Source organism: Zonotrichia albicollis, chromosome 32 (assembly GCF_047830755.1).
Source record: "Zonotrichia albicollis isolate bZonAlb1 chromosome 32, bZonAlb1.hap1, whole genome shotgun sequence".
Lineage (NCBI taxonomy): Eukaryota > Metazoa > Chordata > Aves > Passeriformes > Passerellidae > Zonotrichia > Zonotrichia albicollis.
The window spans coordinates 2,911,471-2,930,179 of NC_133850.1; the positions used below are offsets into that span (position 1 = coordinate 2,911,471).

Sequence of the window (18,709 nt, forward strand, 5' to 3'; positions counted from 1 at the left end):
TATTCCATGGTTACAGAGGTCTGAAGCGGGGCAACTCCTCCAACAGAATCGAGGCCGCATGGTCTCATTAACCTTTTAAGCTCCGGGACAGGGGAAGGGGAGGGGACAGGTGAGCTACCAACCAGGTGAAAGGGGCAGGGTCTCAAGGGACTAGGGACACCTATCCAATGTCCCCCAGGCCTGAGGGACCAACCACTCGATGCCTTGCTGGTATGTTAGCCTGATTGACAGGGCACACTCAGCAAGGGGCGAGGGGGAAGGCAGAAGGCATAGGCACACCTGGGAAGGGACCCGGAAGTTTAAAACAGGACATTGCAACACACCGCAACAATCACATCCTACTTATACAATTACCTTGATACAAATTTAACATTTTCAAATTTTTCAAAACATAATTTCAGAGTTTGATGTTCTACTGATTAAAGTCTTTGCTTCTAGTATTTAGAGTCTATGTCAATACCGGTGACCCCAAGACAGCACAACGAATACTTGTGAGCCAAATCGGCCGAAATTTGACTCCCGCATTCACTGCGCTGATTTCTCTTTCACAGTCTCTTCTAAGAAAAACAAAAGGGTTCTTCTAACTTAGGTGGTAAACGCTGGCGCAATGGTCTTTGGTGTCATTTTTTTATTTTCTAAGACTGAAGCTTTTGCCGGATGCGGGACGGAGGGAGAAGCACTCCCTCTTGAAAAGCGCTCCGGTCCCGCGGTGCTTGTGTCAGAGGGGGCGGGGGCGACCCCCCGGCGCTGGGCTCTTTGTTGCTTGCGCTGCGGACACCGCTGCACCCGTGGCTGCATGGGTCACTTTCCCCTCGGCCGCTCGGTTCGCCCCGCGGCCGCCGTCGCTCCCGCCGCTGCGCCCATGCCGAGATTGGAGTGGCACAGCCCTGCAGGTGTCCCGAGCCGCGGCTGCTGTCACCATCGCAGCAGGGTTGCTGATTTATTATGCGTGTACTTGGAGCACCAGCACCACAACGCATGTTTTTGCAAGTCTATATGCAGCAATCTCTGGAATTCTCTTCCCAAGTCAACAGTCTATAGTCCCTGCTTTTCTAAAAAGCATTTAAAAGGATTATATGCCGTTTGTCCCTGTATTACCTTTTAACTTGTCATTAATTTAGTGCGCTGCAGCCTTTCCAAGCCTTTCCAGGATTTCGATGGCATTCAGTCAGCTGGGCTCTCCTGCTGAGGTCGCCAGGGCACCGAAGCTCACTCTTTCGCCCACTCTTTCGCCTTTCTCCAGGTCTCCTATATAGGGTCGCCTAAGGCAGGGCCGCTTTTTGTGCCTCCCGGGCTGCGGCGAGACTGACACCCAAATACTGCACTGACCGTGGCTCGCAGGGGTCCATAAGGTCACTGTTCCAGGCGCCATTTGTTACCGAGAAAATATGAGCCTTTGTCGGGGTCGAGCCATTTGTCGGTGAGGGGAGACTCAGACACTCAATATGAGTGATAAGCAAATTCCGTTTATTGAAAAGAGCATCAGACACTTATACAGCGAGTAATAAGCTTATGAATATTCTGTAAACTAAGCAATCTATTGGTTAAACTATAGCATTAACTCATCCTCATTCCTTAGATATTACATCTCTCTTTTCTCATGTCTCTTTCACTGTTTGTTATTATACCACAGCTAGGCCCAAGGTCACTGCTATCTGTGCAGGTGCAGGACTTGGAATTAGCCATGGTTTTGTACTTTTCCATTTTCTAGCAGCTAAATTCCCAACACCCCAGCTCCCAGTAGGACAGAGCTCTAGTAGGTCAAGTTCCAAGTGATGTGGACCGAAGGCCGCCCCTCAGTGGAGCCTTCAGTTATAGCTGAGCTGTGGAAAGATGACATTGAATTTTTAGTAGATACTGAAGTAGCATGTTCTATGTTAAATATTGTTGGAATCCATAAAGTTAGAGGGTTTTTAGGAAGTGGTTAAAAGAGTATAGGCCTCAGACTGAAGTTTTGTTAGCATTGCAAATACAGCAGAAAAGTTTCCCAAGCAGTAGAGCATAGGTGACAAATAACAATAGGCCTCTGTAGAATTGGCTTAAGGATGGCAACAAGGTTATTTAATGTATATCTTTAGAAGGTTAGCATGAATAGAGCTCTGTTCTTTGTCTCTTATGAACCAGTCTTTGTTTTAACTACTATTACGTGTGTTTTATAAGATTGATTAGAATGCTTGTCAATATGTGTTGTGCTATGTATGATTGGATGAAATCTAGGCTGAGATGGTTTTATGCTATGCTGTAATACTCCACCTCCTTGGCATTCCCTGTGGATCAGCGAGCTGTTAACATCCTGTCTCCATTGTATAACAATGTCTTGAGACTGATGTGCAAATAATAAAAAAGGCTCTTCACTGGTCTGGTTTGTCCAGTGTTGTCCATATCTGGACGTAGCTGCGGCAAGTGGGTTCCTTTCTTAAGACGTGGGTTCCTGACACAATTGGACCTATATCTACCCTTCCCCCGCAATAAATACCTTAGAAGGGAAGGCAAGTCACAATACTGCACATGTTGTTGGGGCAGCTGGGTTAAGTGAAACATGGCTTTTCTTCCAACCTTTAAAATTTAAACTGGGAAAGCACTGGGTAACCATCAATTCCTCTATATGCCTAACTCCCCCAAACCATTGCTGGGGAGGGATTTACTAGAAAAATTGGAAGCAGAAATTAAATTTTAAAAAGGAAAAGGAGGTAAGAGTTGTAATTCCTGAATCTAAATTTATCCAAGTTGCTGCACTTTTTATACATAAAAAATTTGGTGAAATTCCCATTAAAGGTGAGAATGTGGTAAGTCCATTAGTGTGGGCCAGTGATATCCCAGGAAGATCCAAACAAGCAGAACCAGGGAGTATTGCACTCAGACCAGGAGCCACACCGGTAAGGCAAAAACAATACCCTTGAAATTGGAAAACCATAAGGGATTATTATCTGTAATTGAAAAACCCCTCCAACATGGGTTACTAGTGCAATGTGGCTCCAAATACAACACCCCCGTCTTAGCTGTTAAAAAAGCAGATGGCAAAAGTTATCAATTAGTACAAGATTTGGGAGCAATTAACAAAATTACACAGGACATATTGTCACCTGGAGGGGGGGTCACACAGCCCTATGCTGGGTGTCACCAGAGGCATCCTGGTAGCAGTGTCCTCACAGGTGTGGCGACATTGTCCTCTGATGCGTGTCCTGGTGGCATTGTGTCCCCATCCCCTGCCGTTGCTCCCCGTCACCTCTCTGTTGTCCCTGTCCTGCCCCGTGTGACCCTTTTCCGCCATGCGTCCTGTCCCTATCTCCCCTGTGTGTCCCTGTCCCCTTCAGTGTGTCCCAGTCCCTTCCACGATGTTCCTGTCTCCTGTCCTCTGTGGGGCTCAAGTCCCAAAGGTCCCAAGGCCGTGTCCTACAGGGTGTCACTGTGTGCCTCAGGATGTTCCCGTGGCTGCTCCTGGCGCTGAGCGTCTGCACCCGCCCCACCACAGGTAGAGACATGACAAGACACCCTGTGACCCCCATCCCACAACGCTCCACAACACCCCTTGTCCTCTGATTTTGGGTCCATCCCCATCCATTTAGTGTCCATTCCCTCTGTTTTTGGTCCCACATCAAATCACCCCAAAGTCCCCCAAAATTCCTCACCCACGATTGCCCACCCCCTGGACCCCCCACAGGCACCTGGCCACAGAGCTGTCTCTGGTGCACCACAAAATCCCTGAAAATCACCCCAAAAGCCATTGAGATTCCCTAAAACGTTCACCCATTATGTCCACGTCCCCCCCCCCCCCACCCCCCGGGCTCCTGCCCCAGGCACTTGGCCACAGAGCTGTCACTGGTGATACCAAGCCGCAGGATCTGCAGGGTGTCCCAGACGGGGCCCCAGCCACCACCTCCAGCAGCCTCTGCTGCAACAGGTGGCCAGGACTGCAACACCAGAAATGGTCAGAGACCCAAAAATTAATCAGGGATCCCAAAAACCCATCAGGGATTCCAAAATCCTGCGTTAGGGACAATCCCAGGGTGTCCGTCCCCTCTCCTCCCCTCACAGTATTTCCCATGTGCCCTCCCACCTTGGGGACATTTGGGTGACACCCCCTTCACCCTCCTGGAGTGTCCTCCCTTTCCCTCCCACGTTGGGGACAATTCTGGTCCCCCCTTCCATTTTGTGGTGTCTGCCCCTTTACTCCTGTGTTGGGGACATTTGGGGACAACCCCCCTCACCCTCCCATGTTCTGCACATCCCAGGATGTCCTTTAACGAGTTGGGGACAATCCCAGGACATCCCCCCTCACCCTCCTTGACTTGGAGACATTTGGGAATACCCGCTTTACCCAGGTATCTCTTCTGGGGGTCCCAGGTGAGCTGCATGGCCACGGCCAGGCTGACGCCCAAGGAGCAGCTGGTGACAAGGACAGTGTGGGCTGGGGGGGTGGCCATGGTGTCACCTCCCCACCCCTGGCAAAGGCTCTTAACAGGATCAGTGCTCATTTGGCACTGGAACTGGGGTCAAGACGGGAAGGAACAAACGGAGGTGACACCCTAAGATTCCCCCAACAAGGGGGCACAAAGGGGGAATCCTCCCTTAGCTGCCTCCAGGGGTGGCAGAGATCTGGGGACATTCCTGCGGACAAGGCAAAGTGTGGGGTTGGCCCACCCCGTGGGAGTTTTGCAGGCACCCCCAACATGGACAAGATGAGAATCTGACTCCTTGTTTCAGAAGGCTTGATTTATTATTTTATGGTATATATTATATTAAAACTATACTAAAAGAATAGAAGAAATAATTTCATCAGAAGGCTAGCTAAGAATAGAAAAAGAATGATAACAAAGGCTTGTGACTCACTGAGACAGTCCAGACAGCTGGACTGTGATTGGCCATTAATTAGAAACAACCACATGAGACCAATCACAGACCACACCCCAGGGCAGAGCATGGCTGCTTTTGCATGCTGGCACTAGCCTGGGCAGGGCTGGGAGCAGGGAAGGAGCAGGAGGAGCAAAGGAGCAGGAAGAAGAGGAAGGATAGAGGAAGAAGAGAGGAGGAGAAAAGGGAAATGGAAAAAATGACTGAGAGGATCAGGAGGAAGAGGTGGAGTGGGAGGAAGAGCAGCAGCAGAACCATACAGCTCCCTCACCTGCCTGCTCAGGCCATAGCTTCCCCGGCTCTAGCAGCATGGCCCCACCACCCTATCCCAGAATCTGCAGGTGAGCGAGGAGAGGGACCTCGCTCAAATCCACTGGGGGATCTTGGGGAGTTTTTTTTTTTTTTTGTGGGGCCAGAGATGTTTGGATATTGCAGAACTCCAAAGCTGAGATGGAAATATCCCCAAAAGGACTTTGGGGGATGCCGTGTGGTGATCGCCTGGTACCAGCAGGCAGAGGGGTGATATTGGGTTGGGGATCCTCAGGAGAACCGGGGTGGAACATGGGAGCCCTGAAGTAGGGACAGCAAGAAGAGTGATCCCACAACTGGTGGACCTCCGGCAGCCTGGAGGAATAGGGGAGGCTGGAGATGAGTGGGCTCCAAGTCCCCTGAAGCTGAAAGGGGCACTTGTAAGAATCCGTGTATCTCGGGCTGCTGTATGAGTCCACTCTGGCTAGCTCTGGACCCTTGCCCACACAGTCTTACATGGACAAAGCAAAAGAGGAGAAACGCTCTTCTCCACGTGGGGATGAGTGTCCTGTTTATTGCTTTGGGAAGAGACACTTGAAGCTTTGGAGACCTCCCAAGTGGAAAAGAGGGTGTGATATTCTTGCAGGGGACCTTTATACCTGAGGGATGGGGGCGGGGGAAGAGGACCGCAGCCAATGGGATACCATTGAGGAGGGGCGAGGGGAGGGGTAACCAGGGGCCAAACCACCAGGGAGTATAGCAGAGGGGTGCATGAGGGAAGGGAGAAGAGAAATAACAATCTACGTGACATAACATACTCACTACAAATTTCCAATCACCCTCTGCAAAACAACAACTAAATAAACTATTTAGTTCAATACATCACATCCCCCTTTTCTCTTAACAAAATAAAAGGAAATGCATCTGACTATTTCTGCTGCAGATTAGGAATTTGTCCACCACTCATGATTTGCGGGCCTGTCAATTTGCTTTAGGTCCACAAACTCTGTGCGGTTGACTTCTGCGGTGCTGCAGACCAAACCGTTGATAGCCTTTAAAAGTATGCGATGCAGAATCCCAAACGCTAATATGACTAGAAAAAGAACAACAAAAACCAACAAAATTGTCCTAATTATAGAAGTCCACCATCCCAAGAGTCCCCAGTCCTTGAACCTCCCGCTGAACCAGTCCTCAGATTCCTGCTTGACTCGTCCGATCAGGCTTTTCACTTCTCGGAGAGCTGCGTGGATGTTGGGTGCCTTTGATGCTAGGTTCAGGCAGCACAGTCCTTCAAATTCCTGGCACTCGTGTCCATGCAGCAGCAGGAGGAAATCTATGGCCGCACGATTTTGGAGTATGGCCTGCCTGGTAATCTCCTCATCCTCTAGGAGGGAGCTGATGGCCATGGATATCAAGTTTGCCTGTTTGACTACCCAGCACTCTAGGTGGCCCAATTCACATAGAGCCTTGGCTGCTGCAACCCATGGAAGGAACAGGGATATGGCAACTCTTTTTGACTTGGGCCAATGGAGGATGTCTGCATCACAATTTGGGTCCAAATTGTCAATGCTTCTCTTTTGAATTTTGCTGGCCGAATTGTTCTTTTGAATGCAATTGCCAATCATGGTTTGGTTGGGTGTCAACAAGGACAACCGCCCAATGGTACATGGCCCTCCTAAAAGCCGAGAGGGGATTCCTGCCCATGCCCAATACCCACAAATTTGTAGTTTTTTGGTGTGAAGGGTGTCTTTTGTTGCTGGCTTTGGGGGCAGTCTTAGGCAAAGTATCCTGGTTTTTTGCATCTGAAGCAAATGACATGTTGAAGTTGCTCTAGTGACATCTGTTGCCTCCTCACTCCTGGAGATACAGCTGCCACAGTCTCTGGGTTTGTCAGCCTTGACCACGCCTCCCGTGCAGCAAACAGTTCCGCCTTCCTAGCACAGGCTTCCATCATCTCTGCCAGTGTAGGTGGGGGGTTGAGAGGCAGTCCCAGGAGCACCCTGCTGCAGGCTTCATTGGCATTCCTCTGCGCCATCTCTTTCACTATCTCCGCTTGTGTCTTGAGGTCCTGTATTTGTCTCTCAACCTGTGCATGGAGCCAGTTGCAAGAAACTGCAAGAAACTTTCTGAAAGAGACTGTTTAATGTCAAGGAAACTACCACTAGCTTCAGCAGTTGGTAGCTGGTTAAAAGCCTTATCTACAGCCTTTGAAATCTTATCTAGAATGAATTTTGACAACACCCAAGCTTGGTCCTCAGGCTTAGCCCACTCCCCCTCGCTGCACAAATGTTCATAAATAATGTTATTATTTTCTAAATCTTTGGCACCCTGGGGAATTGCTTAAGTTCCTCCAAGAGATCCCTGAGAGACCTCTTTCAGGAGCTTTCCCATGGATCAAACTTTGACTGGGTAAGCAGGCACTGGAAAAGATCTAGGAGGTCAGTAGGAACAAATTCAAGGGATGTTAACGTAGCTCTCATCATGCTTCTAAAAATTTCACTATTTCTCCCAAATTCTAATTGACTTTTACATAACTCACGCTTTGTCTGGTATGAGAAGGGCTTGGTATGTTCTGGGGCCGGCCCTACCACCTGTGTATTGAACAGGAGCTACCAAGGGGATGACTTCTTCCTCCTGGTTTTGAACGCCAGGGTTTCCCCTTTCAGCTGCAGCCCTTGTGACCCGGCAGGGGAACCACCTCCTCCTCCAGTTCCACTCCCATGGGAACCGGGAAGGGGACCACCCCCTCCCTCAGTCCCACCCTCATGGGAACCTGCCAAGGGAATAACCCCCTCCCCAGCCCCCCTGCCTTGGGAAGCAGGCGGGTAAACACCCTTCACCCCACCCCCATGGGGATTGGGAGGGAGTACACCCCCTGCCTCTGCCCCCCCCGCCCCCCCCGCTGCCTTGGTAACTGGGAGGGGGGACATCCCCTCCCCCTGCCTCAGCCCCGTGGGAACCGGGCGTGGCCCCACCCCCCCCCGGCCCTCGGCCCCACCCCCCCAGCCCTCAGCCCCATCCTCCTGGGACGCGGGCAAGGGGGCGCAGGAAACGGGAAAAGGCAGGAGGGCGGGGCAGCCGTGGGAACCAGGGCGGCATCACAGGATGATGTAATGGGGGCGGGAACATGAAGGGAGGGGGAGGAGCATCCAAGGGAAGGAAGGGGTTGTGAGACCAGAAGGGGTTGGGGGAGAGGACTGGTGGGCGAAAGGGATTGTGAGGAGAAGAGGGCTAAGTGGAGGGCTGAAACACGTGGATGCCGCCATTTTGGGCTCCAGCCATACGATCAGCAGTATCCTGAATGCCAGCCATGTGTTCGTAGCCATTTTGGGGATGGGGGGTCAGAACGCAAAATTGGGATAACAGAAACTAGGTTAGAGGGGTGCAGGGAAGGTGTTCTGTCAACCTGCGCACAACTGTCAGAGCCAGGGTACTGAGAAGGAGGTGGATGGCCAGGGAAGCAGTGGCAGTACCCTGCCAGAGGTACCCTGTGATTGCCGGGGAGCCTCGCTCATCTCTCTCAGTTCAGGGGCAGAGGGTTTGGGAGGAGAGGTAGGAGAAGCCGCGGCAGGGGAGACTTACTCTGGCTGTCCTTTCAAATCCCTCTTTAGGACTTCTTTCCGAATTATCAGGAACACCGGGAAAAATTGAGACACTGTCCCATCTCCCTGTTCTGCTTTCACCGTTAACAAGGCTCAAATTTTGTCCCAGGTGCTGCCCGATTGATAAAGGACACAAAACTCGGATAAGTTTTGTGTGGCGCTTTATTGAAGGGCCCGGGGGCCTGCGGACTAACGTCCCAAAATCAGAGCCCCGAAATTCACACAAGGGTGTTTTCCTTTTATATACATGCAATTCATAACAAAGTCTCCAAGAAACAGTGGCCCTTTGCCAAACGACGGACCCCTTGTAATACATTCCCTAGTTCACAGGCAAAATCATAAATCTTTTGCTTGTCCTATTGTATGCTACCCCCCCCAAACTGGTTAGTCTTCTTACTCTCCTACCCTCGTTTAATGCTTATTAAGTTCCTAATGCCACCTGCCAAGGTTACACAGAACTCAAAACATATTATCAACGGCTACAAAACTATTTTTAACAAACCAATTCACACAAAACTCATAACTAAACTATAATAAAACATTTTGCTAAATTTCATTTCTTTTCCAACACAGGCAGAGACAGAATTAACATTCTGCTGGGTAAACTGATTCCACCCTCTAGCCTTCTTGCCAACAAAAATGCGACAAAGAAGTCAGAGGAAGGTGAAAGTCCCAAAAGCTAACATAATCCACTCATGGGAATTATCAGCTCCTTTGTGACCGTCGTGGGAGACGACCACGTGGAGCGCCACCTGAAAGAATCCGTGTATCTTGGACTGCTGTATGAGTCCAACCTGGCTAGCTCTGGACTCTGGCCCACACGGTCTTACATGGACAAAAGTAAAAGATGAGAAACGCTCTTCTCCACATGGGGATGAGTGTCCTGCTTATTGGCCTGGGACGGGATGCTTCTGTGGAAAACAGGGTGTGACACGCTTGCAGTAGACTTTTATACCCGAAGGGATGGGGGCGGGGAAAGAGGACCGCAGCCAATGGGATACCATTGAGGAGGGGCAAGGGAAGGGGTGACCAGGGGCCAAACCACCAGGTGACATAGCAGAGGGGTGCATGAGGGAAAGACCATGTGATGGGAGAGAGGAAATAACAATCTACATGACATATCATACTCAGCATAAATTTCCAATTGCCCAGTGCAAAACAACAACTAAATAAACTATTTAGTGCAATACAACACATGCAGAGGGACACGATGACACCTGGAGGACCATGGGGCCTGCGGGACATAGGGACACCCTGAAAGACGCAGCCCTGGGACCTCAGAGAATTTGGACCTGCTGGGGGCAGGGGACAGAGATATAGGAGGAGGGAGGGGGACACATGGAAGGGGACAGGGACTCATAGGGGAGACAGGGACACATGGGGCAGGACAGGGACGCACAGAGGGCTCACAGGGAGCCACAGCGGGGGATAGGGACATATGAAGGGGAGGGAACACGATGCCACCAGGGCACACATGAGGGGACAATGCTGCCACACCTGTGGGGACACTGCCACCAGGACGCCTCCCATGACACCGAGCAGGGGGCCACATGACCCCGTGGCTGACACTGACCCTTGCCCTTTCCCCAGCCTGTCTCAAGGTGTGCTTGGGGTCCCCAGAGCACAATGGCCTTGGGACACCCTGGGAACTGTCACTCACTTCTGGGCCACTTGTCACCGGCTGAACAAGTTCCCATCCTGCCCTGGTAGAGGGATGACGTTCAGCTGGGACACCTCAGTGGTGACAGTGAAGATAAGGTGGCAGGGACTGCATTGGACAGCACTTGGCCATGGCTGAGATGACAGTAGTGGTGGCACTGTGGTGGCAGTAGTGGTGGCATTGATGATGTCCCAGATCGTGTCCTCATCCACGTTCCCCACATCCACATCCATGGCCATGTCCCCCCATGTCCCCATCCATATCATTGTCCCCCCACAGGTCCCCCTCTATGCCTTAGTTCAACACCTTTATTTCTACCCCAGTTTCCGGGCTTTCAAAGGGAAACCTTTTCATTTCAGGACCAAAACAAAGGGATTTACGTGTCCTGCCAACAGAGCATGCACATGCTTGGGTGGGTGGGAAGAACCTTTATTGGATGGGCTTCCACCCCACCATCTCCAAAACCAGGGGTTTGCCCCAGTCTGTCCCCATTTGGCTGTGGAAGATGCCCATGGGCCAGACAGAATTAAAAGGATGGATTTATGTTGGAGACGACCTCCAAGGCTATCCAGTATTACTTGATGACACCAGAAGATGCAAAAAGTGAGCTTTTTCTGGGCTCAGAAGTCGACAAAACTGCTCTCCACAAGGGATTTCGGATGTTGGGCTGTGGCTGTGTGCAGGTGCCCTAGCGGAGCCAGGAGGATGTGGAGCCCCCAGCCAGGTGTCTTCCCAACACGGATCACCGGCACCACGGATCACCAGGGCTCTGCCCATCGGCGCTCACTGGGGATCATCCAGTGTGGATCCCATGGGGGATGGAGCTGGAGGAGCACATGAAACTCTCCCTGCATGCGGGGCACTTGCACGGCTTCCCTTAGTGCTGGCTTTGTTGGTGTCTGCTCAAGTTAGAGCTCTGTGAGAATCTCTTCCCACACTCTGGACACTCATAGGGCCTCTCCCCAGAGTGGATGCGCCGGTGGGTCACGAGGGTGGAGTTGTCCTTGAAGCCCTTCCCACAGTCAGGGTAGCGAAAGGGCCGCTCCTCCGTGTGAATCCGCTGGTGCCTGACAAGATGAGAGCTGATCTGAAACTTCTTCCTGCACTTATCACACTTGTTGGGCTTCTTCCCAGTGTGGCTCCTCAGGTGGTAGATCAGGTGGGAGCGCTGGCAGAAGCTCTTCCCACACTCCCCACACTCATAAGACCTCTCGCCAGTGTGGATCCTCTTGTGGACAATCAGGTTCGACTTGTGGCTGAATCTCTTCCCACACTCGGGACATTCGTAGGGCCTCTCCCGGGTGTGCATGTGCTGGTGGCTGACAAGGGAGGAGTTGTACTTGTAGCCTTTCCCACAGTCAGGGCAGAGGAAGGGCCTCTCACACTCAGTGTGAGTGCACTGGTGCCTGAGGAGATCAGAGCTGGTCTGAAACCCCTTTCTGCATTTATCACACTCATAGGGCCTCTCCACTGTGTGCCTCCTCATGTGGACAATCAGGCAGGAGATCTCCAGCTGAAGCTCTTCCCACACTACTCACACATGCAGGGCTGTTCCCCCAAGTGGATTCTCATGTGACAGATAAGGTTGGATCTCCACCTGAAGCTCTTCCCACATTTCAAGCACTAGTGGGACTTCTCCTTTCCCTGAAGCTGCTCCTGGACCCCCAGCTCCGAGCTCTGGCTGCCTCCCTGGCCCAGGGTGGGTCTTTCTTCCTCAGATCCCCGTGATCTGCGTTTGCAGCCCCTCCTCGTGAGGGATCGCCAGGGCTTTTCCTCCCCGTTGGATTCCTGTGCTGTGGAGCTGCTCAAAACAGCCTCTTCCACAAGGTTCTGCTGTGGGGATTTGTCCTCCCTGGTCTCCATCCTCAGCTCCTGGTCTGGGGGAGGAAGGACAAGGAGAGGATGGGATTTCCCTCCGTGCCACAGGGAAGGGCAAGGAGATCCCCCCAGTGTGTCCCCAGCAGGACAGCTTTAGCAGCAGGGTTGTACTGCAGCCAGGGGCCGTGCTGGGCTGGGAGATGGAGCAGGAGAGAGGGGGAAAGGGACTTCTTCCTCACCTGCCTGGGCCTCCTAGTCTTCCTAGGCCATCTTCCTCTTCCTCACGACCTCCTCCTCCCTCAGGCCAAGGTTTGGGAATGGGAAATCCTGGTTTGGGGGAAAACAAGGGTTGAGCGCATTGGGTTTGATTGTCCCGCTGCCTGTCTTGGTTTGAAAAGACAGGTGTCTGCTAAGGAAGGCAGAGCCTCCCTTAAAATTGAAAATGTAAACTCCCTCCCTCCAAATTACTATAATTTTGAAATTAACGGGCTCTCAGGGAAAGATATGGAATTAGGAATTACAGTTCTTTGCTAGGAAAAATAAAATAAAAAATGTAGTTGTACAAAAAACCACTGTCTGAGTCAGAATCCAACCCGACATCCTGTTAGTCAGGGTGTTTGTTGCACTCCAATTAAATGGTGGCTGCAGTCCTCCTGGAGGGACAGATGTGGTTCTGTTGAAGCAGTGATCCTGTTGAAGGGTGTAGTTTTCCTCCAAAGGTCCAGTGGTGGTGTAGCTAAGTCTTGTCTTCCTCAGCAAATCCAGTGGAGAAGAAACGCTGCTCCTCTGGGAATCCAGTGGGAAAAGCCTGACTGTGGTGTTGAAATCTCTGACTGTATCCAGCTAGGAATGCAGCCCCCAGTTTGCCCAGTTTGCCTCTCCTTCTCCCCAGGCAGGGTTCTCCCCCGGCCCCAGCGGGTGGGAGCAGCCGAGAGCCCCGCGCTGCCCATCCCAACCTGTCCCAGCTCCATCCCTGCTCCTGCCGCGGGCTGCGAGGTCTGCGGGCCCGGGGCAGGAGGAATGGAATGGTGGAGTGGGGAGGGGGAAGCAGCAGGACAGGGGCTGGAGGGAACAAGAGAAGGAGGAGGAGCAGGAGGCAGGGAGGAGGACGGGTGGGAGAGAGGAGGAGGAGCGGGATGTGGAATTGGAGGGACCACACGCTCCAGCCACGTGGGTGGGGGTATGTATTCCATTGCCATCTGTTAGAGATGGGCCAGTTATCTTCTGTTAATTGGGCAGTTTTCTTTATCTCTTCCACAACCCCTCCAAGGGAGATATCTTCTGTTAATGGGCCATTGAGCCCCATTGACAATCCTCCCTCCATGGAGATATCTTCTGTTAATGGGCCATTGAGCCTCACTGCAGGACTGATAAAATTACATCATCCCATTGTGAGATGCCCCACCCATGGGGAGCAGTCAAGCATTCCTACCTGGATATAATCAGAGGTTTCAGACCAGCTCTGATCTCCTCAGCCCACCAGCACACTCACACAGAGGAGACACCCTTCCTCTGCCCCGACTGTGGGTAAGGGCTTCAAATACAACTCCTCCCTTGTCAGCCACCAGCACATGCACACCCGGGAAGAGGCCCTATGAGTATCCAGAGTGTGGGAAGAGATTCTCACAGAGCTCTAACTTGAGCAGACACCAACAAAGCCAGCACTAAGGGAAGCCGTGCAAGTGCCCCGCATGCAGGGAGAGTTTCATGTGCTCCTCCAGCTCCATCCCCCATGGGATCCACACTGGATGATCCCCAGTGAGCGCCGATGGGCAGAGCCCTGGTGATCCGTGGTGCCGGTGATCCGTGTTGGGAAGACACCTGGCTGGGGGCTCCACATCCTCCTGGCTCCGCTAGGGCACCTGCACACAGCCACAGCCCAACATCCGAAATCCCTTGTGGAGAGCAGTTTTGTCGACTTCTGAGCCCAGAAAAAGCTCACTTTTTGCATCTTCTGGTGTCATCAAGTAATACTGGATAGCCTTGGAGGTCGTCTCCAACATAAATCCATCCTTTTAATTCTGTCTGGCCCATGGGCATCTTCCACAGCCAAATGGGGACAGACTGGGGCAAACCCCTGGTTTTGGAGATGGTGGGGTGGAAGCCCATCCAATAAAGGTTCTTCCCACCCACCCAAGCATGTGCATGCTCTGTTGGCAGGACACGTAAATCCCTTTGTTTTGGTCCTGAAATGAAAAGGTTTCTGTTGATCCCTTTGAGACATGGGGCTGGGAATTAACTTGGGTTAGAAATCTATATCAGATTTTGTCGAATTGTGCTGCCTTGAATTATTTAATCTGTAGAGTCTATTAATTTCCTGTGCTTGTAGCTCACAAGACTGCCTCAAACAAGATGACAGGAATGTGAATTTCCAACTTAGAGGAAAATAAGAGAGGCCACTTGGACCTTGAATGAAGAAGGAAACCAAAACCAACAGGGTCTCAGGTTGGATTCTGACTCTCTCTGTGATATTTTTGTAGTACTGCACTTTTATTTCAATTTTCCTAGGAAAGAACTATTCTTCCTATTCCCATATTTATGCTTGACAGTCCCTTAATTTAAAAATTGTATTAATTCTGAGGGAGTTTACATTTCCCGTTTCAAGGAAAGGTCCTACCATTGTTAACAGACACCTGTCTTTTCAAATCAAGACAGGCAGAGGGACCATGAAACCAAACACGCTCATTCCTTCTTTTCCCCCAAACCAGGATTTCCCATTCCCAAACCTTGGCCTGAGGGAGGAGAAGGAGGAGGCTGCAAGGAAGAAGATGCCCAGGGAGCCCAGGCAGGTGAGGAGGAAGTCAGTGCCCCTTTCCCCCTCTCTCCTGCTCCATCTCCCAGCCCAGCACAGCCCCCGGCTGCAGGACAGCCCTGCTGCCAAAGCTGTCCTGCTGGGGACACACTGGGGGGATCTCCTTGCCCTTCCCTGTGGCACGGAGGCAAATCCCATCCTCTCCTTGTCCTTCCTCCCCCAGACCAGGAGCTGAGGATGGAGACCAGGGAGGACAAATCCCCACGGCAGAACCTTGTGGATGAGGCCGTTTTGAGCAGCTCCACAGCACAGGAATCCAATGGGGAGGAAAAACCTCGGAGATCCCTCACGAGGAGGGGCTGCAAACGCAAATCACAGGGATCTAAGGAGGAAAGACTCACCCTGGGCCTGGGAGGCGGCTGGAGCTCAGAGCTGGGGATCCATGAGCAGCTTCAGGATGGGGAGAATCCACACCAGTGCTCAAAATGTGGGAAGAGCTTCAGGTGGAGATTGGAACTGATCTGCCACAGGAGAATCGACACAGGGGAACAGCCATACAAGTGTGGGGAGTGTGGAAGGAGCTTCAGGATGAGCTCTGAACAGACCAGACACCATAGGAACCACACAGGGGAACAGCCCTACAAGTGTGCCATCTGTGGGAAGAGCTTCTGCGACCGTGCCAACCTGATCAAACACCTGAGGAGCCACATGGGGGAAGGCCCCTACATGTGGGAAGAGCTTCAGCCAGAGCTGCCACCTGATTGTCCACATGAGGAGCCACAATGGGGAGAGACCCCACAAGTGCAGGGAGTGTGAGAAGAGCTTCAGCCACAGCCTCAGCCTGATTGTCCACCTGAGAAACCACAGCAGGGAGAGGCGCTACGAGTGTGAGCAATGCAGGAAGAGGTTTCTGAGCCGTCCTCCACCACCAGCGCATTCACACAGAGGAGAGACTCTTCTACTGCCCTGACTGTGGGAAGGGCTTCAACCACAACTCCAACCTCATCAGGCATCATCGCATCCACACCAGCAAGAGGCCCTATCAGTGTCCTGAGTGTGGGAAGAGCTTCTCACAGAGTGGTGACTTGACCAGAGACCAACAGAGCCACCACTAAGGGAAGCCCTCTGTTGAAGATTGCAATTCAAGATATTTCCCATTACCATCTGTATGGCAGATTACCTTTGTGAAGTTGACAGTTTACCTTATCTCTCTTTTTGAGTGACCACATTCACACCTCCCTGGGGAGGGGACATCTGCTGATAACAGACTATTGAATGTCACTGCATGACTGATAAGAACTATAGCATCCCATTGTGAGATGCTCCGCCCACAGGCAGGAGCCAAGCATTGCTACCCAGATATAATCCAGAAGTTTTTTAAACACCAGCAGGGCTTTCTCCACGGGATTCCCCAGAGGAACAGCAGCTGTCTCTTCTTCCCCTGGATCTTCAGAGGAAGAATGCATCCTTCTTTACAGATCCCCCTTGCTCCAACAGAACCACACCTGACACTTCAGGAGGACTGCAGACACATTTCCAATTGGACTGCCACCCATAGGGTGTCAGGTTGGGTTCTGACTCTGTGAGTGTTGTTCTAGTGTACATTGTTTATTTTATCAATTTTTTTCCCTTTTCCCTATTAAAGAACTGTTATTTTCTGCTCCCATATTTTTGCCTGAGAGTCCCTTAATTTCAAATTTAGTATCTCAAGTCCTAAAATCTTTTAAGTACAATGTTTACACAAAGAACCAAAGTTGACTTACAACCTAACTCATCATAGCAGAACAATTTACACTACAAGCGCACCAAATACTAGCGCAAATATCACTGTAATCTCTCACATGTTTTAGCCCAGTGATTAAGATCTAGAAGCTCCTGCAAGTTCCCTCACAAAGATTAGAGGCACTACTCTGTGTTTACAAAGTACATCCATAATTAACAAGTCCTAAAAGAAAGGCAGCAGCAGTGCATCCTTTTGTTGTTCAGAATCCTCTCACCTTCTAGAAGAGATATGTCCTGTCCCAACAGAGAACAAAACTAGAAGTACACCTGTGATAAAAACCACGTCAAAACTAAACTAGATAACTATTCATCCTATATAAATTGATCAATAACCTTTAAAAAAATCCTTAAAAGATTAATAAAAGAACAATTACAGCAAAGTCACATCACCCCCACAAATAGTCTCTAAAATTCAGCAATATTCATCACCTATAAAAAGACATTAGACTCCTAGAATTTACTTCATGTCCTGAAAAAGATCAATAAAGTGATTAAAGACATAAGACCTCTTCAACCTAAACTCCCTTCTTTATCAAGAATCCCAAAACACCAGCCTCTCATCATCATTAATTTAAAAGACTGGTTTTTCCATATCCCACTTCATCCTAATAATACTCCAATACTGAAATACCTTTTCAGTTCCCATCATCAATCAAGGAGAACCCATACAGAGATATCACTAAAAATCATTGACCCAAAGAATGAGGAATTCACCTATAATTTATCAATATTTTGTCACACAAACTTTGTCTCCAGTCCAACAAAAGTATCCAAGATCCATGATTTTTCACTGGATATAACATAGATAATTTGCTCATCACAGCTCCATCACAAACAAAAACAAAACAAACTGATGCTAGTGTTGTTACTAAAATCCAAACTACTAACCTTCAAATTTCTATAACCAAAATTCAAAAAGTTTCACCTAAAAGTATCTAAAACAGAAGATAACTGAAAAACCAATTACACCACAAATGATACATCTCCAAACCAGTGTCAACAACCTACAAAATTTACAACTTCTAAGAAAAACCAATTAAGTAAAACCTATTTTAAAAATTACCAACGATGAGCTAAATCCACTTTTCAATTTATTATGAAGAAACTACAACATCAACTCTCCTAAAACTCTAGCATCTAACGCTGGTACAGCCCTTAACAAAGTCATAAAAGCTCTCCAAAGACAACAAACTCATCACTATATTCCAAAAAAGCCTTCAGTTTTTACAATTTTAAGAGAAAAAATACATCTTTATAGTCTCATTTTTCAGTAAAACTCTTCTAAGAAAAATCCTTTGTTTACAATAGGTTTTTCTTCCCTACAAGTTTCCAAAGACTATTTTTACAGTTTTAAAGATGACTTCCCAAATTATAATTAAAGCCAAAACAAACAGTTTATTAAGTTTAACAAGTCAAAAATTTCCAGTTATCTATTCACCTTTTTAAAAATGTTATCTTAATTAAACAATACAAAATTCTAATGATTTGTAATATACATTGTTGAACTTCCCACGTGTTTGTTCTATTCATTACCCAACCCACAAATTATTACAAACAAAATTATGCTTTAGAGAGAAACCTATGTTAAGTAAAGAACCTTTAAATGCAAGAACTCTCTTCACTAATAAATCCAGCAAAAGTCACAAATCTGTCATCACTTGGTTAAACCAAAGAACTATTGATTAAGAGTCAGATATTCAAATATAGTCAGATATTCAAATAGTAAAAAGATCTCCTCAAATTGTTGAACTTACTACTATAGTTCAAGCTTTTCAGCTCTTTTCACAACCTTTTAATTTAATCACAAATTCTACTTATGTTGCTCATGTGGTTAAATGATTAAAAAGATCAATTTAAAAAATTTTAGTAATAACAGTTTATATCATTAGCTTTCATACCTTTATGTAACTTTACAATATAGAATTAATCTATATTTTGTTTCTCACATCAAGGCTCATTCTTTGCTTCCTAGATCTTTAGTAGGAAAATCGTGAG

General features: G+C 49.3%; 1 protein-coding gene across 1 annotated transcript in view; it reads right to left on the reverse strand.

The window, feature by feature from the left end:
- LOC106630119 (uncharacterized) overlaps positions 1-18,709 on the reverse strand; it is a 148,927-nt gene that overhangs the window by 92,264 nt on the left and 37,954 nt on the right. The window contains 1 exon segment of the mRNA XM_074530158.1: positions 11,247-11,867. Coding sequence (XP_074386259.1) covers positions 11,247-11,867 — 621 coding nt within the window.